Genomic DNA, 25,416 nt, shown 5'->3' on the forward strand with positions numbered 1-25,416 from the left:
CCATCTTGCAGATGGCAGACACTCTTCAATCAGGATTAGGTATTGTGCCCACTGCCCCATGTGGGGTGTGCACACCATGGGTGTAGTCACCCTAAGGTCAGTAGCCCATTGGTAACTGACCTCGAGACCCCTAAAACGCTCCCTAAATACAGTATTTAGGGAGCAGCCCTGAACCAAGAAGACAGATTCCCGCAACCTAAGAAGAAGGACAAAAGACGACGCACAGCAGAGGAGACTGCAGAGAAGAACTGACTTGGCCCCAGCCCTACCGGCCCATCTGCAGTTTCTAGAGATCCTTCGCCAAAAGTCGCCTTGTCCTGCAGCCAGCGACCTCCAGAACCTTGGGAGGACTGATTGCCTTGAACAAAGACCGGATCTCCTGTGAACAGCAGCTCTGTTCAAAAGAAACTCCCAAGACAGACTCTGAGCCTGCTGAGGACAAAGAAATCCGACACCTGGAACCACCACTGCACCCAACGCCTACAGCCTGAATCTGGGTGGCCCACTGGTCCCAGGGAGGTCCCCCAGCATGCCAGATTACGGGTCCACCATGGGTTGACCCCTCCAGCACTCCCCGATGTCGCCTGCGGCCTCTGTACGGAGACCCCCCGAACCTGAGTGGCCCTGTAAGGTGAAATCCGACCTCAAAAGACACGCCTGCACCCAGCCGCCCTGCAACCTGGAGAACAGAACCAGACATGCACCTATGTCCCCGATCCCTCCAACTTACGTGCCCAGCTGTTAGTTCCTCCCGGATGTCTTCCTGGATCAGGCCTGCAGCCAAAATCCAAAACTGGCAACTCCCATTGGAAACAACAGGGCACCCGACGCCAAAACAGCACCCTGCACCAGACCGCCCCAGCCCGCTGTGGGTGCAACTTGTATGCTAAACTGGACTCCCCTTTGCCCTGAGCTTAAGTCCAGGAGCTTTGCTCTCACAACCTTGTGCCTTGCTCGTGAGCAGCCACCACCCGGAGGCCCCCTATCCTCCATTGGATAACATTGGGCCTCAGCCTTCTGCAACCGGCCACCCTAGTGCTGCTGAGGGTCTTATGAGTACTCATCCACGACCCTGGGGGAACCCTGGTTCTAACCATAGAATACCAACTCCCACAATTAACTACTTACCTGTTAACCGATAACTTCATTTCCTCCCATATAAGTACACAGACTGCTTTTCTTTGTGGAGTTGGTTTGTATGAAAACTTGAAAAACTGCAAATGTACCAAAAGTGAATTACTTACCTTTTGTCTAGGAAATGTCTCAGTGTGATATGTAGGCATATTACACTGATTAGCAAAAGTAACTTAATAAGTAATCCAAGAAGTAACGAGTATTGTAATCTACAAAGTAACTGAAAAGTAATTCTGATTATTGACTTACCTTTAAATCAAGCAACTGCATTTGAACCTGCATTCAACTGTAATTAATTGCATAATTATTGCAAAGTATTATTCCACTTACCTGCACCAGGCCTGGCTTGGTTCTAGAAATAAAATAACAAAATAATATTTTTATACAAACAAATTGGACTGAGTTTAGTCTTTGAGTGTGTGACATAATTTCTAGCCTGAGTTTGTACAATAAATGCATAACACTACCCTCTGATAAAGCCTTATTGCTCGCCCACACTACCACAAATAGAGAGTACGGTATTATCTACTTTAACCTCTGCCTATGTCTGGGGTTCCACTGAACTCTGTGCACACTATACCTCATTTTGGTATAGTATATACAGAGCCGGCTTCCTATAGTTAGGAGTTGGGAGAACCAGATAACTAGACTAGAGAGTAAGAACAAGAACATTGGGGGTGGAAAAGAAAGGTCAGACCACAGAACAAAGCAGGAGAGTGAAGCAAGACCAAAAGGTGGGTGAGAGAGAGTAGTGCAACCAAGTGCAGACGGCCTGAGAAGGACGGTTCAGGACAAGCGGATGAGAAGGGGAGACCCAAATAGCAAGATCCTACAGGGGTAATGAGAACACCAGAGGACAAGAGAGAAGAATACACAAGAAGTAGGCGAGAGAGTGGGTGGAAACTGCAATGTCAGAAGTTTACTAGAGGCTTAGAGCCAACAGGATAACTAAAATATATGTCCAGAATTTGGAAATGGGGAAACTATAGGGTAAGAGGGTGGCAGAAGGTACTTACGAACCTTGGCTGAGAGGGCTTCCTAGAATCGTCTGGTTGATAAACCTAGGAGAAAAAGAAAGTAAGACCCCATTAGCATTCAATAGAGAACTTACTTTGGCAACAAAGACTACATTTGCCCATCAAAGAGGCACAGAAATCTACCTTTCTCATTTTATTCAGTTTGCTTTAGTTCAATTATTTTAGTTTAGTCAACTTAGATTAGTTAGGCATATCCCCCGTGGTGCAATTCTCTAGTTCCTATTGCAAGGTGTGAGCTTATTAGAGTTACTGAGGCCTATTGTGGACAAGTGAGCCTTAGCCATAGGTCGTGGCTTTTGAAATTCTAGTCCATCACATGGCAGGAAGGTCATTAGATCCCACCAGGTCATCATATTTCACCTTCTGATCACCTTTGAACTTGTCTGCACCAGGTCTGTTACTTTATCTTGGGTTAGTCTGTGACTTTTTGTTGTGTGATGGACACACCAACTGGTCACCTACTGCTAAGGGCTGATAAGGAGGCAGTGTCTCATGGCATCTTCAGATTAGAAAGGCTTTCCTTACAAGGTCTCTTACAATCTTAGTTTTTGTCCTCAATGCACTAATACCATTCACAGTCTGTTTCCAGGTAACTGATGGGACTGGTTTGTAATACTATCTCTCCTCCCCAGCCATCTCACTCTTTCACGAAGTGTCTACTATGCCCTTCACATCACAATGTATTTGTTGGTTGCCAAAAATACAGTGCATGTTTGTTTATAGAAGCTCCTTACCTCCCTGATTAGGTCTTTCCTCTAATGCTATTCCAGGGTCCTGTCTCTCTGGCCCCTCAACACCCCTCAAAGCTGCAATAAGCCAGGTTTCCTATGTAATTCAATAGGACACCATATGGCAAGAAAGGAGGTGTATCTACCCAAGTGTGCCTTCTGCCTTTGCCAATGACCAATGAGAGGTACATCTACAGTATCGCAATGCCTCCCTTTCACAAGTTCCCTAGTTAATTTTAGTTTTAGCATGTACACATATCCACAAATGAGCTGCAGTATATGTCCCATCTAGTCTCAAGGGCTACATACTGACAGTTCTAAAACTACTGAAACAACCCTAAACAATACCCTACTCAATGTCTGTCTGAGAAATACATCCCTAGTCCCCTTTCTTCTTCAGCCTACCCAAGCATGAACTTTTCCCCCAATAGGCCCTTAAAGCTCCCTCTACCTTTCTCAGGCACCTTACCATCCATTGTCCATAAGTTCCTAGTATTGAACTCAACACAACCATGATAGTGAGATCAACGTCACTTGACACAGGACTGCAGGTATAAAGGTACCAATCCTAGAGCGAATGAGTGAAACACAGTGGATAAGACCAGAGTGAAGGTCTGCAAATGAGTGTGACTGCAAATGTATAAGGATATTCCTGGGGCACTGTGCAAAATAACGGGGTCGTTTAGAACTTGACAGACAGGTTATCACACTGGTGGTGTAACGGAGGCAACGCCTTTGCCACATATGTGTTGGGTATCCGTTGAATTATTTTGCACCCAAGGTGGCTCACATTGGCATGGCGGAACATGGCAGATGAAAACTTCTGTTACATCTGAAGCATTCTTCTCTTGTATCTCCCCTGGTTCCTGGTATGTCCCTGTATCTCTACGCCCTTGACTTCGCTCACTGCCCCTCAGTGCTTTAGCGCCATTGCCCCCCTATTGACTTCAGTCCCCATTGACCCACTTCTCATGTGAATCCAGTTCGCAGGTCACTTTCCCCTCTCTCTAGATCTCTTGGCCCCTTGTCCCCAAAACGACCGATCTGTGCCCCATTGTCACCGGACACCCCCCCATGCTGTCCAGGTCCTAGAAATACAGGCCCATAATGGGGGTTCATTTCCAAGGTCCACATTCTGAAAGTCTCTGTCGTTTGAGGGCCTTTCTCCAAACCTGTCAAAAATTCTTTACGTTTCTGTAAAAGACCTTCTTCGTCACCACTCTTGTTGCTTCTCAGAAGAGCCACTGGCAGAACTATCATTGGATTGGCTGGCCTAAATTGAGTGGCAAGTCCAACGTCACTCCTGATGCCATTATTTCTGCAAAACTGATGCTCACCCTAGCCCAGAGCAGGCAGAGGCCACACCATTGCAACACCATCTTTTAATGATGGAGAGGTTGAAAGGTAGTGGGACTGTGATGGCCACCTTTTTCTGACAGATGTCCCATCACCTCCCTCCTGGAAGTAGGCCCTACGTCTGTGAAGCGTGGGAATCAGTGGTACAGTAGGCATAGAGGACAGAGGTATGTAAATGAGTATGATTCTACATGAATGAGTGACGTGCAGGCATACAAGGCAGGGGGCGTGGCAATGAGTACGACTGCCAGCCTATGGAGATAGAGTATGAGACCACCAGTGTCAGAATGAAAGAGTTTATTAACACACAAGGCCACAAGTATTGTAATGCGTGAACCTCTGTATTAATGAGTACAAATGAATGAGACTGAAATAGTATATCAGAAGATTGGGAATAAGTTAAATAGTAAATGAGTTCAGAGGTGTGAGCATAAATGAGACTTTGAAAATGTTTGAAGATTAAAATATTGGCCAATAGCACCACCTGTTATTAACAGTACTTAGTAAGGCAGATATGTCAGAGGTCTTAGACTGGGTGAAACTATAAGTATTTATGCACAAATGTGTGACAATGAATGTATGAGTGCCTGTAGTCAAAAGTGGAAGAAACGGTGAGACTCTCAGGGCCTGATTACAAGCTGCACGGTATTGGCGAAATGAGAACTCCGCACCCGTAGAGATAGAGGGCCTGATTCACGAAAGGCCTCCACACTGGTGGCAGAGAACCCACAGTTGTGGGAGAGTCACAGCACTCCGGGTGGAAACTCACTGCGTAGATTCTGCCTGCGTGCGGCGACTCCCCCACGACTGCGAGGCCTCTGCCACGACTGCACAGGACCTTTCTGAATCGGGTCCATACATCCTGCCAGCACCACCTGGTCTGAGTAGGTGGTGAATGGGAGCGATGGGGCTCGTGTGTCAAGGGGAGGAAGTGGCCTGGCTGGGGGGCATTGCATGCTCCCATGTACCTGAGAAGCCAAATTCCAAAGTTATTTAGCAGCAAGATTTTCAGGTGACTCAAAGGGAGTCCTGTGTTTCAGCTCCTGGGAAATCTGGATGCAGGAACACTGGGCCAGGCGTGAATAAGTAGAGTGGTGTCCCACACAGGCATCCGCCTCCTAATCGGCAATCCTGAGCATAAGCAATAAGAGAGACTGTAGGTGAAATACACAAGTACAAGTCTGGTGTGTGGAATGAGTAAAATTGAACATGCGCGATGACATGGGGATGAGTATGAATATAACTATTGTAGGAAACTGGGACATTAGTTGTGTGGCCTGCACAAGTAATAGGCCCACAATTCTCCTTACTGGGAACTAAGCCCCCTATAGCTGTGTTTGACTCTCTCAGGGTAGGGAATCAGAGCAGTCCAAGGCCTACTCAGGGGAGGTGGTGTGGGTGAATAAACCCCGTTCACTGGCATAAATGATTGTCCAGTCAGTACCTTTTCTTTAGAAAAAGGAAAAGTACATTGATTACACACACACTTCTAAACACTACACAATAATTTACAAATATGTACATTGGCAGATGGAAAATACCTTGGATGGCATTACCCAATCACCTTTGATCCCCTGAATGGGTCATACAAACATATTAAGTATGTCTGTTGGCCTGGTTATGTGTCGGGAATAACAAACCACATGTTAAAATCATCAAAACAATAATCCTGTACATATGAACCTATTAATGCTAATAAAACATATACACTGTGAGCAATAATCCTTATCAACATTATGTGAAACCAATAAAGCACTTAAAATCATCAAAGCATGTGTCTTTGAATTGTTTTACGCATTTTCCATGCTTCTTATAAAAGCAGCCCCTAGAGAGCATCAGACTGTAATGACATTGCAAGGCAACCTTAAGCTTGGCCCCTAGTGGGGGACATATATTTTCTTTACCCAACCCTTTTTTTTAATTTTCAGACCACAACAACTGCAACCATAAACATAACTCCTAGAGGGTGCAGCACTCTCAGCTGTTGAGCAAAAGCACCAGCCTGGGGAGTGCTTCAAAGTATGATAGAAATTTTAGGTTAATCATTCTTCTTGAGACCCACCCGATTTAGGGTTGAATCTCATCAAATCCTTTTTAGGGGGAGGCTGCACTGTTTCTGCTGCTACCCCTGCACTCTTTAACATTGTTGGTGGTGACCCTGCCTTCCTGGGGCCACCACAAAGGGAGAAACCACCAAAATGTGGGCAAAAAACAGTGCACCAAGCCCCTCAAGGAATTATGGGGTACTCCTCCGGAGCAGTGAATATCAAATAATCGGCTCTCCCGCTGTGCCGTGGAGAGCTTCTGCATTTTTTGTGCTGCCCAGCTTTGTGCAGAGCAGTTTTGCATTGCGTTTACATTCTCATTTGGGGGTTCCCGGTCCCACAAAATGTTGTGGGAAACTGAGAGAAGCCATCCCTCGCTGCTCCGCTGGCTCATGTGCAGCTTGCACCTTCTCGGGTAGGGTGTAATCTTTAGCGGTGGCCGCCCGGCTCTCCTAGAAACAGGCCCAGGAAGCAGGGGCGCAACGGTGCACCACCATCCTCTTTTTTTTTTTTTATAACTTTATTTTTGTGCAGGCATGAAAAAATTACAGATGTGGCACATCCATACCATCATGTCAAACTTACATCTTGTTATGAGTTCACAGCCGTTATGCCCACAACCCTGAGGCCGGGCAGCAACACCCAGGTATTCCAATAGTGTGCAAATGTTTCCAATGTTACGCGTTCCACATGGAACCCCACGATCCTGCTTTTTGTCTTTTTTCTCCCACAACACCCCCCCCGTCCCCCACCACCCTCTACAGAACTAATAGCACGTCCCCCTCCAGGGTTGACCGACAGCTCCCAAGTCCATCCAACTATGTGTCACCAGTCCACCGGTGTCATTCGTGCATAGTGCATTAGGGCTTGTCCCTCCTCCCATAACACAATATAGCATCTTGCATGTACGGAATCTCTAAATGAATCGCTGTCACTGTCTTGTACGGGTACTCATCGTTATCAGGTGGTCCCTCCCGCCCATCCCCGCCATCTACCCCTCCATGTGTGCACCACCATCCTCTTTAGCTTTGGGGGATGGGAATTGGACCCTGACCACCATTTTTAGTGAAAACAGCCTAGGCGATGGGGTCCCTGGGCTAGTGGAATATCCGGTGAGAGGGCCCAATGCATCCCCCCTCCCCTCCCTGAAGGAATTAAATTCTGCGCCAGGCTCTGGCCCACCCCAGGGGTATTGTTTGGAGAGGCAGCAGAGCCCACATGCTACATTGTCGAGAAAGGTCAAAGGACGCTAACATTTTCAATGCCATAACTCAGGCCCCGTTGGGCCAATTCTGATGATAGTGGGCTCCTTTTACTCCAGGTGGCAAGCTCTATCCATCAGGGGACATTTGCAGCAAACCTCCTCACTTGCAAAGGGGTGTAGTACTCAGGGAGCTGGTTCTCCTGGCTCCCCACACTAGCATTTCTCCTGGTCTTGGTTTCTGGGCACAAAAGGCCAAGACATTCCTCCAACTGATACTTAGTAGGTGCAAGGATGCCAGCCTCATTAGCCCTTGGGGATACACACTTGTCCTGGTGTGAACTGGGTAGAGTCCTTAGTCCTTTCTGGGCATCATGGGGTTCTTCCTTCCATATTTCAATGGTTGTCCCAGGATTCAGCAGTAAAGTGCAGAAAAAAAATCACAAAAAATCACTATGCGAGAGACAGTCTACTCCTTGTGCAAGCGTTTTTGAAGGGGAGAGGAAAGTTCCAGAAGGAACGCACCCTTGACCAACTCTAGGGTGCCACGTCACCTCTCTACCACTGTCCCAACCCTCCTGCACAGCACGCTGGGACAGTTCAGAATTGTGTCATCCAGTAGACATAGGTCACATCTGCTCCAAAAATGTCAAAAGAGCCCCCATTCCTGGGTTAGCTCCAAATGTGTAGGATTCATACTTTGTTCAGTGTGCTTGTGCAGCCTCATCCCTGGTACAGTGTCATAGCTGAGTGATTGAAGCTTTAAAGCAGATCATTCTGCTCCATCTCTTTCCTCCCCAGGAGCAGGGTGAAGTACTGTCAATTGCTCCCTTGTGAGGAGGCCTCTTTTCCTGCTGCTGGAGAGAAATGTAATTAACCTGCAACAGCAGGGTTCCAAAAGGCCTGGGCTCTGATCCTGAGTTTAACCAGAGAAATATGAGAATTTTGGGTAAACCATAAAGTGTACACATATCATTGTGGAAATTACAGAATTGATTTTCCCGCACAGGTCATACCCTAATTTGAGACTTCAATGGTATCTTTAGGTCAAAGGGAAGCGGAACTGCGCTCTAAGGTAGTTCCCTCCCTATGTGTTTAATAACATGTCACGAAAGACAAAACAGTAAATTACACTGACTTTCCCTACTCATGTACACTAACATTATAAGGCTTATCCCAGGTCAATATCTAATCCTGCAGAGTACCTATTGTGCCAGGCTACCTGTCCGCAGTTACTGTGCTGCGCACAACAGTAGTCTCACACATGCATCCTGCACGTGTTCATGTGTAACCAGCCACGTGCCCCTTACCCTTGCTGCATCACAGCGGCCTTATCTTAAAAGGTGGACACTGGCGGTAAACACACACAGTCCATTTGCCATGTGATTACTGTGGTTGAGACACCTGTAGTGAGACTCACCTGCAGTAAAAAGTCCAAAACCGGGAGATCAAAAAAGCAAAACAACCGGGTTGAGCTGAATGGGCAGAACTTAACTGCAGTAACTCTTCTAAGAATGAATGCAACTATAATGCCTGCAGTCAGATGTATGAAACTATCAGTGTAAGTGTTGGAGAACAAAGCTGTGAGAAAGAGTGATTGTTTACATTCCTGAGAATATTTAAAACTGTAGCTAGAAGAGGTCCTAGGTGTAGGAATGAGTGAATCCAAAGAGTAAGAAGTTGAATGGAGGTTTATGAATGGCTGGTTTGTGCCCACAGCCAGAATAGTCAATGTTTAACGAGTGAGAGTGAGTGACACTTATATGTGGGAGAACAGAGGTGAATGAGTGAGAATGCAAGTGCACAAAAGGCAGAGGAATAATAAAGATTGAAACATACATTTATCAGAACTGAGGTGGATAAGAGAACTTGTAAATTTGTAGGGGCAAATGAGAACGAATTAGCGAGACTGCGAGTGTATTGAGCGGTAGATGTGTGAGTAAATGGGTCTCCTGGTGCCTGTGTTCAGAGGTGTAAGAGTATGAGGATAAAGCAGTAAAAATGGGTGAGACATCCTCGTAAGACAAAAGAGATAAATGAGGGAGGCTCCAAGTGTATAGGGGCAGAAGAGCAGTGAGGATGCATAAATTAAATGCTTGTCGTGTAGGAATGCTTGAGTCTGTACCTGCATGACGTCAGGGATCTATATATTTCTAAGACTCCACTAAAGTATGTGAGACAAGTGCTATATGGGTCATAGAGGCTTCATTGAATTTTACAAGGTAAGTGATTTCAAGATGTGGTGCCTGAGAACACCCACTATCACAGTGCCCACAAATGAGGGGGTTCTCTGGCTTGTTCGAGCATCATATTCCTACTGGAAAAATCAAGGTGGGACATCGAGAGCTTGAACGTTCTAGGACAGCTGCATTGAGACACAATTAAAATGAATTCAGTAATGGGGCCTATTGATGACCCAGATGACTGTGTAATGCTACCCAGGTGGCACATTGTAGAAAAAATATCAGAAAAAGCATCTCAAAGAAAAGTCAGATTCAACGTACGCCTTATGGAGGCTCTCAGAGTCCCCGCTTCCTCGTCAGGCTCACCGGTCCTGTGGGGAAAGGAGACAATTATATGTATAAGTCTGAATCCAACGTAAAACACAAACAGAGGAGACCCAGTGCAGAAACCACTTAAAAAACTAAATGTGACTTGAGAACAAATTGTGAGAAACACAGATGACCCAACTACACAGAAAGGCAGTAACATAGGAGCTATTCCAGTCATTGTATTGGCGACTGACAGGAAAACAATAACATAGGAGAGGGGAGACAAATAGCATAAATCACATAAGTGGGCATTATTACATTTTAGCTGAAAATATCTGGATGTGGAATATATGTTTCCAGAAAAAAAATCTTCAGATAATTTGTCAGGACATTTAAACTAGAAAAGAAAACATTGCTAAACTCTAATTCAGCAACCAAAAGAGTTAATCCACACAACACCTAATGATGTGCGCAAACAAGGGCGCAGAATCGCAAAGGCCACAAAATCTGGTGAAGGAAACAAAAAAAATTAAACTACACCAATAATCCTCTCTAAAGGGATTTAAAGTGAGGTTTAGTTTGACAGCATGAATAAAGACATAGTAGACTCCACATCCCAGGTGAAAATAGCAAACTAATCTTCCTTAATGTCATTAATCTGCTGAAGAGCACCACCCATATAGGCAACAGAGGTGCTGATTACAGATGTATCAATAAACCAGGTAAGAAACATAAATTTGAGACCAGCAATATGAAAAATGGTAGAGGATATTAGGGATCCCAACCAAACTGCACTTCGGACATTCCCATAGTGTGGGTGGCATCCCAGCACAAATGTATCAATTAAGTTATCAACCAAAAAGGAGTAACCAAATACCTTCAAACATACAACACAAACAATCTGAGCAAAAACCTAAGGACAGCAAACCTGCTACAATATGGGAATTAACTTTATTTTACATATTTGGGCCATGATTGTGGGAGTTGTGTTTATTTAAAAGCCAGAAAAAGGACCTCTAAGCATTGCTTTTTACCAAGCTTGTGAGTTGTTCTTTGTGTTTTTCTAAAGCAGAATGAAGACTGTGTTCCTGCTGGCTATGTGTGACAGTTGCACAAGGCACTTTACCCTTGAATTCATTGCTGTGTGCACCTTTATAGTGCACTTTCCATCTTTGGCCTCAATGTTTTGTACTGGTGATGGTGTCAAGTGTCTGTCAAGCCTTATTTCTGCACCATAAACTCCAATCTTAATTTCGACATGGAGGCTCTATCGGAAACACAAGTCTCTACCCTCAACAAAAGTTATCCAACAATTACATGTGGCTAAGTAGCAGGTGAACTAACTCCATTGAAATCAGATGAACAAGTTACCTACCTTTGGTAAAACTCTTTCCAGTGGATACTCCATCTAATCACAGATTACTAATCCTTTTAATTCCCCCAGAGGAGACTGGAACCGGAGTTTTTCCTAGCAATTGCTCCCAAGCTTAGATAGGTGGCATCATCAGGCTCTATGGCAGTGTCATATTGTAAAGCCATATAAAGGGGCGCAACCTTGTGCACTGACCACGAGTTATATTTGAAACTCTTTCACACCCGTAGATGCGTATCAATCGTGACAAATTACATGAGTATCAGTGTGCGAAATCTGAGTTTGGACCACTTTAGGACCCTAAAGTTCACTTCATAGAACAGAGAGAAGGAAGGGAAGTGAAGAATTTGTGAGTGGATAAAATATCCACCAGAAAGAGCATTACTGAAGATAAGTGACTTGTTCTTTTGATTTCCCACCATTTGAGTAGATACCAAAGCAGCACCTCCCAACAGGTGGAGAGTCTGAGGGAGGGACCTACACCACGAAGTCCTGCATGACCAGAGGCACAAAATGGCCTTCCCTTCGGACTTGATTTTCAGGACAGTAATACCTGGTGATGGTATGTACACATGCCAGTGATACAGTCTCGCGGATGTTCAACACTAGAGTACCTCTCACCAATGCCATAGTGGCGGCCTTGACTGGCAGAATAAGACCAAAGGTATTTGGGATGTTCCCTTTCAGCCAGTGAGAAGCATGTTATAATACGCAGGATTAACAACCTACCCAAGGTTCACTTCTGAATCACCTTTCCTGCCTAGCGCCAGCAAAGTCAATAAAAAGCTGTTTATGCGCTCAGTAATCAATAATGTGTTTGATGCAAAACCTAAGGACTTTTTTAGGTCCAATCGGTGAAGTCTCTCATCCTCCTTATGGGTGTGTCACAAACCAAAAAAATGCTGTTCCATGATGCTTATTTCTGGTCCAGGGAGTACGGCTTGGCAGTTCAGGCTGGGCTGTTCCAATGAGGAGCAAGGTCAAGACTGGGTCAAGACTGGGTCAAGACTGATTTACATATGGCTGGGTCCATACTGGGTTGGCGCAGTGAGCAAAAGAACAATAGATTTAACCCATATCACTTGACTGGGGGTGAATATTTAATTTATTCAGCATTCAGTCCATCATTTGTTTGCTGCAGCAGACCAAAACAAGGCAGGGATAGTGATGCACTGTCCCACATGGAAGAGAGACATTACCTTCTGTAGAAAGCAAGTGTGAGTTTGCAACATCAATTTGTCAGGGACGAAAGCGGTATGCAGAGGTTGCACTGAAAGGGCCTCTAGTTCACTAACACAGCACACGGAAGTACTTTCAAAGAGAAATCCCGTCTTAATTCACAACAATTTCAAAGTAAATGCCCATAAGCTCGAATGGCATGCACATCAAGAACACGAGGCCCACATTTTCACATCAACAACGTAAAGTCCATGTTAAAGTCCCATTGCAGTATAATAAAGGGAACATGAGGAAACATATATGTGAGCCCTCTCGAGAAACACATCGCAACCAGTGCATGAATAATGAAGGTTGGTCAGGAAGATGTAGAAAAGACAAAAGGGCCAACAAATAACATATAACAGAGCAAAGCCTTGCTGGACCAGTGACGAAACAAACATCATGACATAAAACAGCCTGGCCTGAAGAAGGTCAACCAGATGGTCTCTGCACCCGGCCATTAACTGCTCAACAACCAGAATAAATGGATTTATAAGCCAGCCCTGAGCTGCAAGAATAACTTCCAATATGTCTGCAAGCAAATCAGACTCATGTGATGTCACTCAATGTCCCAAATAGAGATACATCATGTGGAGTTTCAGGTGCATTAGCTTGTCCTGTTGTAGAGGTAGGAGGAGCTACCGAAGAGGTAGTCAAGCTGGAGGAAAATGCTCAGGCTCAGCAAGTCAGAGTACCGCACTCTCCTGGTCCAATCTAGGGCTACTAGGATGAGATGAGCTTGGTCCCTCAGGACATTCTTCAGCACTCAGGGTAGAAACGGTGTTGGAACCATACAGGACGTCAGAGTTCCACTGCAGGCACAATGCGTCTCGCAGGGAACCTCAAGACAGAAAGTCCAGGCACACTACTTGACTACCGGGTGAATATGCCTTAAATAACTTTCAGATGCAGGTTCCATTTGTGGTTTGCCAGGTGATTTCCACTGAGCTCACCTGCCCTTGCATTTAGCGAGCCTGCCAAAAGATTGGCTCTCAGAGAGATCTCTTGGAGGTTGAGCCAGAAAGCACTTATCACAGGACTTCAAGTAGTGCTTATGCCCCAGATACCACAGGCAAATGTCATGCAGATTCATAGCCGACATCTGCATCCTGAAGACGCAGCATGGTTTGAAACCTGTGGTCTTCGGAGGAGAGATTTTCTTAGCAGACTGTCTGACAACATGATTTTGGAGTCGGTGAAACTGACACACATTTGGGAGTGAAGATCTAGATTAGCAATGAAGAACATAGAAGAACTGATATTAGCCGGCAGGGCTGGGGGCCTCTGCATGGCTCGGGGCCATCAATTCTGGTGGTGTTCTAAGGCCGCTGTAGAGCGCTATGGCACCACCTATCGGCGCACTGGATCAACTGCTAGGAAAAGGTCTGGATACAGTCTGGTGCCTCAGGGAATTCAAAAGGGGAGGAAGCTGCAGTTAGAAATACCCATCAGACAAGCATCTGCAATGTAATAGGTCTTGCATTTGCGAGAGTTTGAGCTATTGGCATTGTAAATGACAATGGCTTTTATGTGTTGGTTTTTCAAACATAAATAAAAGGCATTGCCATTTGAGATGACATCAGTGATGTCATCAGTAATGTCACTGAGCATGTAATGAGTGATGTAATATGTGATGTCACCAGCTGTGCATTGCGGGGGCGCGAGTTATAGTTAGCTCCACTAACTATAACAGACACATTTCTCTGGTTTTTGGTTTTACACGAGTGAAATGTCCAACTAACTATAATGTCACTGAAACCTATGGTTTTTTCAGTGTCTGTCTGTCTGTCTGTCTGTAGATAGATAGATAGATAGATAGATAGATAGATAGATAGATAGATAGATAGATAGATAGATAGATAGATAGATAGATAGATAGATAGATAGATAGATAGATAGATAGATAGATAGATAGATAGATAGATAGATAGATAGATAGATAGATAGATAGATAGATAGATAGATAGATAGATAGATATATCCAGCAGGAGCAGCTGGAAGCTGCGCCGTCGGGACGACCAGGAGGAACTGTAGGAACTGTGAACACGAAGGGGGAGTGACGAGGAGTGAAACAACACCCACACAAAAAAATAGTGCTCACCAAATTTGAAGCAGACCATGTAACAACACAAGTAAAAAGTCCAGAGGTTATAAGAGGTTACAAATGCAGACAAAGGCGATACCAAGGAGGGACTATTAAGCCTATTTACAAATGAAAAGCAACGATTTCGCAAGGACAGTAACAGGAGGCAATTAAAAAGATGGGTGTGAAATGGGCAGAGCTTCGATGCCTATCCTCAATACAGCATGCCTTGCAGAGCAGCGCATGCGCTGCCCAGGCTCGACCTAAAATACCACACTAAGGGCCTCATGTAGGTAGCGTACCAGTTACCACTTCTTAAATACCGAGCCGTACCGACTCGGTATTTAAGAAGTGGTAACTCGTATGTAGGTAATGAGTCGGTAATTTTTACCGATTCGTTACTAGTCGGTGATTACCGAATCGGTATTTACCGATTCGGTAATGAGGCATACCTTCCCATTGATGGGAAGGTATGCCTCATTACCGAATCGGTAAATACCGATTCGGTAATGGGGGGAACACATACAAGGGTGGCAGGGTGTCACATTGACACCCTGTTGCACCCCTGTTTCGGCCATGTGTGCACATGTGGCACACATACATGCCCTAAGGGCATGTATGTATGCCACATTGCACACAGCTACGCGCGTAAAAATGCATTTACACATACATTCATTATTTACCACCAACTATAAGTTGGTGGTAAATACCGACTCATAAACACACACACACACTCCCCCTACATCTCGATTTTGCTTTCGGAATTTACCGAATCGGTAAAATTACCGATTCGGAAAAGTTACCGATTCGGTAACATTACCGATTCGGTATTATTACCGAATCGGTAATTTTACCGATTCGGTAAATTCCGAATTCCCCCTACATACCAATGGCCAAAATACCGGTCGGTAACGGTATTATTACCGAAAATCGGCCGTTACCGACCGGTATTTGGCTTCCTACATGAGGCCCAAAGTCTGGTTGGAGAATACACATTTGTAATCTACAAATCTAGTATAAATATGGGATCTTGCCTCCAGGTCAGTGTTCAGGGGATTTTCAGTCACCACAGTCAGTTCACAGCAGTAGACTGGAGAAGATTCTGAGTTTGAGACCTGGGGCTTCAGGCAACCAGCTCCCCGCAGATAGGGGCTATCACAGAAGAGAAGATGGTACTGGAGGTACACTTACAGCAAAGTCCTGCTAAGACCAACCCATGGGTTCGGACATAGGGATCTGCCATCAAGATGCTTTTGAGGTTGGCTCTCTGATTGGGCGCGGGGGTTTGTGTGGGTCCAGAATGGTCCCCTCAAGGCAGTCACCAACACCTGCATCACCAACAAAGCCCAAGGACTGCAGATGTCATTTCTTCAAGTCGCTGTAGCACGCAGCCCTCTGCTGCACAGCATGGACTATTAACATGGACAGACATCTACTGAGAGTGACAACACAGGAAGGATTCAAAAGAAAACCTGACAACGGACTCTCAGAGGTGCAGGCTTGGTGAGAATAGCCGTGGGAGGGAAGGCTATCCAGGGAGAGTCCTAATGCCAGAAGGGGTATTGATTGGACTACGAATCCCACAATGCACTGGGGAAGCTATCCAGATGATAAAAGTCTGTGGAAGCGGGGCCTGCATGTACTACAGCGGGAGACTTCTCAGGATTAGTGTTGGTAGTCACAGCCACCTGATTGGTCCATAGTTTATGTGAGCTATATTATTCTGTTATATATGTAGGACTTGACCTTGACCCATGTACCCTATCTCTGGTAAGTCCAGTAAGGGGCCCTCTTTAATTCTAATAGGACCAATAAGGAAATGTATTGGGCTCTTTGGAATTACAAGGTCCGCGGGAGCACCGCGGCTCTTGTTTGTTTCATAGATAGAAGGACTTCCCATTACAGAGCATCACTACATAGGGCCCTCAAACAATCGCTTTCTACAGTCGGGATGCCTTACAAACATGTATGTAATATTTGCCCAGCACATTCACTCCTAAACCCTCTAAGTACAACAAATACCCGGTAATACATACACAATACTGCATAACTGCGCGTACAAGGCGGTTCCTGGGTTGTGTGTAATAATAGGCCCTCCTGGGGCGACCTTCACACTGCTTGGGGTGGGATGGGTCTCAGTCATGTGTGTCATTTCACATCACCAGACTGCCAAGCCAGCATAAATGAGTCTGACCTTGCGGGCGCAGGAAGCCAACCCAGGTAAGCACTTTAGTCCCGCCCTCTTGCGTTTATCACATTTCACTCCAAGCTTCAGGAGATTCCAGCAGCTTCTTGTGACTTATTACGTCAGTTTCTATTAGGACAGATCCCAAGGGTCCCATTGCATAAAGGGGAGTAATTCAATTTCAGCATCCTGGATAACAGGCGATAATGAGTTTCTTTTTTTTTTTTTTTTAAATAATTGAATTGATTTCCCATTACTATTTTTTTTTGCTTTTCTTACACTATTTTTATGTCTTCACAATAGGGTAGAATCATACATTCAGATGCCACCTTGTAAAGTAGGATCCAATGAGACTTTGAAGAAATAAATGCCTTTAATTTTGTGAGATACATCATTGGGTGCTTCTGTCTGAAAGGGCCCTAAAGGGCCACCATCATGTTGCATTCTATAGTCAACATTCTAGTGTTTCCACCTTGACAAACTCCCGAGTTTGCAGTGTGTACTTGAAAACTATTCTAAACATGTGAAAAAATCAGGACAGTCCTTTTGGCCGGCTGAATAGCAAAATGCAGTCAGCCCTTTAATATATTTGCAAATCATCTCCACTGACATTCATTATATGTAAATATTTCTCATACATATTCATCGCGGATGTCCTAAGAGCTTGACTGGATCTATACTATTGGTGGGTTTAAGAGTCGCACTCTTAGATTGAATGAATGAATAAGTAACCCAAGCTCTAGGGAGGCAGGGGCATTACTTGGAGGTCGTGTGCTTGTCTGGAACATGCATGTTCCAGTAATGCCGGCTCAGCTGCCCTTGCATTACCCCAGGCGTCTGGTGCACACAGAGCAGCTGCGCAGCGGCGCGTACATGTCTTAGCTAAGGATGTCCCCCACACATCCACGGAGGCAGACCCGTGCAATGTGTTTTTAGGACATCCACGTAAGATACATACATACACATACAATGAGCTAAATGGTCAGCCAGAAGTAATGCGTGGTCATTGAAAATCTGGCATGGATCCTGCCTCGTGGACATATGTTGGACACCCCAGCTTAAATAACTCTGGGGCATATCAGCAAGGCGAGGCGATAAAATTATCACCGCTTTTGCGGCCGTTTTCGGACGAAAAGCGGCAATATATTTTTATCGTCTAATTAGCAAGCTCACGCTAACGCGTGAAAACTTGCGTTCGCGTAGGAATTCCTAACGCCCAGCTTTGCATCTCTAATGAGATGCAAAGTGGGCGTTCCTGCCCTGACATGACAGGAGAAATGTCGCTAAGCGACATTTTTCCTATCATCAAGCCCCACGCTATGAAGCATAGCGGCAAGAAAAGCAGCGATAACCCCTGTTATCGCTACTTTCCTTACGCCTGCTTCAGGACTGACTTAGCCATGATATCCTATGGAAGGTGGATATCATGGCTAAGTTTGTGAGTCCCTATCAACAAGCTAACGCCACATTGCGTGAGATTGTCGCTGGGTTTCCAGCGATAATTCTCACGTTTGGCAGTTAGCGTGAGGATTTTTATTGCTTTTGAGATAAGCGTTGCTAATAGCACGCTATCTCAGCGATAAAATTCCACGCTAGCCAGCGATAATTATCCTAGTGCTAAGTGCGCTTAGCGATAATTATCGCTGGTTGTTGTTGATATGCCCCCCGGAGTGTATGAAGTCAGCTCATTTATCAAAAGCATCTCTGAAGCGTCCTAAAGGGCATCGACGCGCTATGCCTTGTAGGAGATAACCCCTTAGTGTATATGATACATATGTGTATATTTATGCCTTTCCTAGATATGGACGATCCCGCGGAGGTGTTGATCCTTTTCTCTCTTGCCTTACAGCTATTTTCTACCTTCAGATGATTGTGCACAGAGGAAGGTTAGATGAGAGGGATTTCTTTAATTTCCCTGCGGGCCACGCTGTCTCTGCTACCTCTGCTGAGACAGATGCAGCCCCTGGGAATACACGTCCAGTTTCCTTTGCACCGTAAAAGATGTCGCCAGAGACCGTCGATTTCTGGAATGAGAAAACACGCGCGCCCCTCAAACGAAGTGAACGCGTCCACGGGGATACATGGCGTCCATGGGGAATCATGGCGTCCATGGGGAATCATGGCGTTCATGGGGAAACATGGCGCCCACCATGTTTGTGGACTGGGGTGATGGGCGGATGGAGAGCCATTACACCTGCCCTTTGCACTGAACACAAAACAGCTTGCTTTATTTTCTTGCTCTCCAAAATTCCGCCGAGAGAAACAGGTGGAAATCTGATATTTTTTTTACAATTTTTCACTCGTTAACCTGAAAAAAAATGCCAAAGATAGGTAAGTCTATGTGATGTGTAAGACCAGTGACAACATGCAGATGACTAACTGCACAAGCTGGAAGGGAGACTCTCCCTTCAACACCTTGGCCCGTGTTATGTATCGGGCGCACTGTTCACGTCGGTGCCAAGATGTACCTTTGAGCAGGTGAACTGGGCGCAATCATGAACACTTCGCCTAATTACAATGAATGTCCCGCCCTCAGGCCAGACGTGAACTTGTGCTCCCTTGTGGACAGCGCATTCAGTGAAACATGGAGCGGCTGGTTTAATCAGGTGCTCTGTACTTACCTGTGCAGGAGGCACCCACCTGCACTTTAGAGAGGGGAGCGAGAGCCCCCTGCAGGCAGGTGCTGAGAGGGACTGCACCCACCTCAAGGGGATGTCTGGGGGGATGTGGTTCCATGGGACCCCTTGACCCACTCAAGAGGGCTGCCATCACGGGGCGCACTAAGAGTGCACTACCTTTTAGTGGCGCGCTGTCAGTGCGCCTCTTGACAGTTTCTTTGCCTCTGTACCCGTGTCCATAATAAGGCGCAGAGGTAAAGAGATTTCCTCATATGCATGCGGCCACGCCCCCATGCAAATGAGGGAAGACCCTCATGAGTCAGCGCGGGCGCTACATGTGTGTCAGCCTATCAGTATTATGGAAGGGGCTCCATAAGCATCTGCAGCCCTTCTGTAATAGCAAGTGCCCTGGGGAAACACAAAGCAGGCGCAAACGTCTTTGTGTAATATGGCCCATATATGCAAAGACGTGCGCTACACCATACTTGAAGCATGTGTGTGAATCTCATGCAGCTTTCTCCATACCTCGCATCTAGGACTCACCCTACCAACCTGGGCACCCAGGAACTAGATCTAAATTGGAGTGTTTCAGGGTACAAAGCTCTATACTAATCTGCAGTACAGTACAATGCCTATCGCTCTAAACGGGGATCAGTTTCCTCTTGAAGTTTGGCCCTGCATGCTCCACCGAGGACGCTATAGTAATATCCGCCTTTCTGGTACCAGATAAATCTAGCATACAGACAACATGCTCTCAAAACCGCAGCTCGTCTTTTCAAACACCATCCTAGTAGAGGATTTGGAATAAATTGCCCATCAGTTGTAGCCACTCTTCCTTCATTTGGTGCCTCTATGGTTTAATTGTGTAATAATCAAGTGGCATTTGAAATCGTTTGAGTAGCCCTGTTAAGCAGTGACACCTCCTTGAAAACTTGCATCTTATCCTAGGATATGGCATGCTGGACCTAAAGCCGCAAGCCAGCCACCAGAGTCTGTTCTTTGGTATTGGTGTGGGATCTTTATTGATTATGTGTCAGTGGTTTATAGATTAACTGGAGGATATGGGTGGGGGTTCTTTGGGCACACAATTTATACTAAAAAATGATTTCTAGATGCATAAATATATCAACCCAACTAGGTAATAAAGCTAAATTATTCTCTAAAATATAGTGTCTCGTGTATGGGTTTTCAACCCAATCGGATTGCTTTTTCAGCAGAAAATTTTACCCATAACCAGATCTTTTAAAAGAACAACCTCAGGATCCATCCAAATGAGTATCCTTTTAGGAATGTTCTCATTATCATGGAAATAGCCCCTAAAAACCACAATCAAATGTACACTGAAAAGACGAAAGGGGCAATCTTGCATTGCATTATCAAATAAAGGGTAATAATATATCAGATTTAGATGACATAACGCGTCAAGAGGCAGTCACTGGTTAAATAGGGATATTTGTTTCAGTATGCATTCCCATTCTGCATAAACAACTATGCTACATTCAGCAGAGGAGCATAGTGGGCTATGCAGGATCAGGAACAAGAGATTTCCAAGTCAGGTTTTAAAGGAGGTGGGGGTTCTAATCTTATTTCTGTACTTTCATTTTCCTTGGCATTGTTTTGTGTGTTAAGTTGGGAAGATTCCTTTGTCAATAATATGATTTTATTGTCAGTACCACATTTCGTTTACTTATTTCCTGTTGGCTGTTGTTAACCAACGATTGAATTGCCCCAGATTTACTGTCCTCTACTCTTCTCTCAGCACACGCTTGATGCTGTGGAAAAACACCCAGAAAGGTTCAGACTGGGAAGAGCATTCCTCAATATCTTGTTTGGGAATGGTACTTATTGCTGAACACTGAACTGCTTTACATGTATTTTTCTACATTTATATCTACTGGATTCATTTTCTTTACATATTTTTGAATTACTTCCGAGAAGAAATTTAATTTCCTAATATCATTTTCTTGAAATATTTGTGTATTACTCCCTAGAAGTATTCCAATTCCCTAATTTTAAACCAACATATCAAATTCGTACTGTGTACTGTGTACTGTACCTAAAACATTCTTTTCAATATAGACATCTTCAGAGATTTGTAATTGGTTAAGAAATATAGGTGTGGATAACAAGGAGTAAACTTTATCCTAGCTGTGTCGCGCGCAGGAGTCCACATCCCGTGTGTAGCTACTGCTGTTATTTAAAGGTTCCTCAGCCCTGCTGCCCAGTAATTGTAAGCACTCCATGGGTAACCAACTTGTGCTCACTCGCTTCGGTTGTCCTATGGGGATCTCCCGTCAATACGATCAAGCGTCATCACTTACAACGCACACAGAGCGAAGTCTCGGCTGCTGAGTAAGTGATTCTAAGCCTGTGCACTCGCCCTGTGGGACATCATGGCTAGCACAGAAGCCATTATCGAAGGAAAAGCTTTCTCACTGCCTTTCCTCCCACATGTGTGACTTGCACTAACAGGGCGTGGGGAGGCGTATCAGCAGTCCGTATCACCAGCAGATGCATATAGCTGCAGACTGGTTAATTTACCTCGTGAAGCTGAGCTATTTTGGTCGGAGGACCAACTTGTTAATGTTATGCGATGCGATTTGTCACCAGCTTTTGTGATGCCAACCAGGAATTTGCCACCCACTGTCATTCAGGGGCATGACACACGACTATTCAAATATAATTGAACTAAATTAATCACTGATCATCAGGAGATGTTGTGCACTGCCAGTCCCGTGGACATACCCAGCTGGGCTCAGATGCAGTCTAATGCTCTCTTCAACTTATCCCACACACTCCCACTCAAACACATGCTGCAAAAATACCTATTGTGAGGATGCACTAGCAACCCATAGAGATCTCACTCTTGGTACATCCAGCAAAGGCTTGCTATTCTGGGATATCACTCAACTTCGAGACGACCCACTGAGCTCCTCATTATGAGTGGCCTCTTAATTCCGATGGAGCTGGTAACAGAGCCCCCATATCAGTTACTCCGGTGCCCATTTACCTGGCCATTCATAGTGAGGGCCTTAATGGTAGGATTCTTTAGACTAGCAGCATCCCTCTGCGCTTCCTTATAAGGGGGTTCAGAAAATGACAGAACTACACCCCTATGTAAAACCTACTGCCAGCAACAATCCAGGTCTCCCTAACTCAAAGCACCCAACAGTCGAATAGAGCCACAGCCCTCTATATGTAGGAACAGGGCACAGCAGGCTGGCGTGTTCCTGGACCTTGATGTTCACCCCAATGCCCTTGCCACAGACTTCAGGGTGGGCAGCAGAAGCAGAAAAATAAATGAAGACTAGTTTAAATTAACTTGAAGACTGTTTGGGTAAACAAACTACTTGTTAATTCAATTAAGAGATAGTAGAGCTTTTGCGATGTAGAAAACCTGAAACTCCATAGAAAGAGTTGTGATATCAACAACACAACCATCATCATCTTCAAAACAACAACAACTGCTATTTATATAGTGCCCACCAGAAACTGAAAAGTGCCTGGACACTTCAAGAGTAATTTATAAAAAATGAGGCTGAAGCAATCAATTCACACCTATCACTTTTAGTAAGATTCTTGGTTGAAGCTAGGGTGGGGCATAAATCTAGAAGATCAACCTCCGAATCTTCCACACAGGAGAACTGCTCCATAAAGTAAATTACAAAAAGACGATCAGCACCGACCATTCATACAGATAGATATGTGAACATCACACAATAAATGAATTACATTCAGCACAGACTCCATCCCAGTTTTTCTAAAAAGAGTCCTTTATTCATATCTTCTTGTTCTTTTAAAACCTTTTCTTCCCTGTAGCCAACGCGTTTCATGCCTTAACAGAGACTTCTTCAGGGCTTAGTGTAATGTTGGCTCACGTATCAGTCAAAGAGACAGAGAAACTGCAAGGTTAACGTAATTTGTAGTATTCTTTGACCTTTCCAAAATATCAGGTCTTCTTGTGTGATCTGTGTCTATTCCTAATAATATAGGAGTATCTTATGTTTATATGTCAAAATTCCGCAGTTTCTTCTTCAGAACTGTCATCAGCAAGTAGTATTCAAGCCTATGAAGGTATCTGTGCACTTATCGTCGATTCTTCATCGAGATTCTCCAAAACAGCAGGATTTGTCAAGATATTATTTGGACTAGACACATATCACACAAGAAGACCTAGTATTTTGGAAAGGTCAAAGAATATTACAAATCACGCTAACCTTGCTGTGAGTTTCTCTGTTTCTTCGGCGGATACATGAGCCAACATTACACTAAGCCCTGAAGAAGTCGAGGGATGAAACACATTGGCTACAGGGAAGAAAAGGTTTTAAAAGAACATGAAGATATGACTAAAGGCATTTTTGTTTAGAAAAACTGGGATGGAGTCTGTGTACTCTGCAATTAATTTATTGTTTGATATTCATATATCTACCTGGATGAATGGCGGGTGCTGATCATCTTGTTGTAATACACTTCAACAGTAGATTGGCTTAAAAATAAAAATGCTGATTCAAGGCTGCAGAGCTTCAAATGACGACAGCCCCACCCGATAAAATGGGGTCTATTATACCCACTGCCACGATAGTATTCAGCACAGACCCGACTGACAAAAAATAACACTACATCTCAAGGTTTACACCTTTCATTGGGTTTAGATTTAGGCATCCGTAGAATTTGTAAAACATCCTAGGAGTACTCACAAGCATGATCAATTTCTCATTTGTAATTGCATATGATGTATGTCTTAATGAGTATCAAAATTCCATTTACACTTTCTTATGTGTGTGTGTGTGTGTAGGTTTCTGTGTCTATAGGGGGTTTGGGATTAACGCCTTTTTTCCCAAGTAGGGCGGACAATATGTCAATGTAACTACTATTCAGGAAAAGTTTTCGTTTTCAGGTTGCTATTCCCTTTGTGTCTTGTAAACACTGAACATCAAGTGGCCAAAATTAATCAGGACCTCAGGCTTATCAGACTAGTCATAGGAAGGAATGCTGGAAACTCCTGCGTAATAATTATGCTCCCTTCCATCCTAGTGATGCCGGACTCCTCAGAGGCACAATGAGGCATCTTTCCTTTGCCCTTTGAAACATGAAGGCCAGTGCTCTGAGTGTGAGATGCAGCTACGTTATGTTACCAGCATGTGAATAGCTCACATGCGCCATTGTATAGCCTCATGGTAATCTTGGCTAGTGGGGATGTGTGCCTCAATGCGGCTCCACAACCTATGTGTAGATGGTAGACTGACTCACCTCTTGTTTATAGTTTTTGGTACCTTGTTACAATATATTTAGAAGGGTTGTTCAATGTGTGTAGTGAACGTTGAGCATTGCTTTCAGTTGTAGGAAGACCTAAGTGGCCATGGTAGATATTTGAGTGGTGAGGGCTCATTCATTGACCTGGCAGTAGGTGATTTTAGAGTGGCAATGGTGGGGCAAAAGGGCTTTGCTATTTGATAATGAATCTCATGGGCTGGTGTTCCAGTGATGCCTAGTTATTTTGTGCTTGTTGTTGACAGCTTAGTGACATGTGTGACTTATGCTGGAATTGTTTATGATATTCGGTCTATATTGTTTTGTTGTGTTTGTCTGGTCACTCATAGTGGGGATTGCAGTTAGACGAACAATGATTTCTGACTATATAAGATATCTGTGCGATGCTGGTTGTATCTGGGATGTTATGTCTAATGTTATCTGTTGCATTAAGTGATTTAAGGTTCTGTGGTGCCTCTGACTGGCATACAACTATGATTACACCTGTCAGGGTGAAGTGATAAACTAAAGTATGCAAAAAGTGATGGGTGGAATGTTTGAATTAATCTCAGCCAGTGTGGATTACTCGGGGCTGAATTCAAGTCCATCGTTATTTTGCCCACCATGCCACATCAGTTTGGGCCCAGCCATATGTAAATCAATCTTGGCCCCCCTTCAATAGGGACAGTCCATCCAG

The 25,416-nt window shown here is 44.6% G+C and overlaps 1 protein-coding gene across 2 annotated transcripts in view; it reads right to left on the reverse strand.

Annotated features, from left to right (window-relative positions):
* FXYD1 (FXYD domain containing ion transport regulator 1) overlaps positions 1–25,416 on the reverse strand; it is a 331,228-nt gene that overhangs the window by 13,281 nt on the left and 292,531 nt on the right. The window contains exons 6-8 of one of the 2 annotated variants that reach the window (XM_085615963.1): positions 10,006–10,055; positions 2,155–2,195; positions 1,465–1,486 (exon numbers count right to left, since the gene is read on the reverse strand). In XM_085615963.1, coding sequence (XP_085472089.1) covers positions 2,173–2,195; positions 10,006–10,055 — 73 coding nt within the window. In that variant the 3' untranslated portion in view covers positions 1,465–1,486; positions 2,155–2,172. The remainder of the gene's footprint in view (positions 1–1,464; positions 1,487–2,154; positions 2,196–10,005; positions 10,056–25,416) is intronic. The other variant, XM_085615964.1, reaches the window with a different exon arrangement.

This window comes from Triturus cristatus, chromosome 7 (assembly GCF_964204655.1).
Source record: "Triturus cristatus chromosome 7, aTriCri1.1, whole genome shotgun sequence".
Lineage (NCBI taxonomy): Eukaryota > Metazoa > Chordata > Amphibia > Caudata > Salamandridae > Triturus > Triturus cristatus.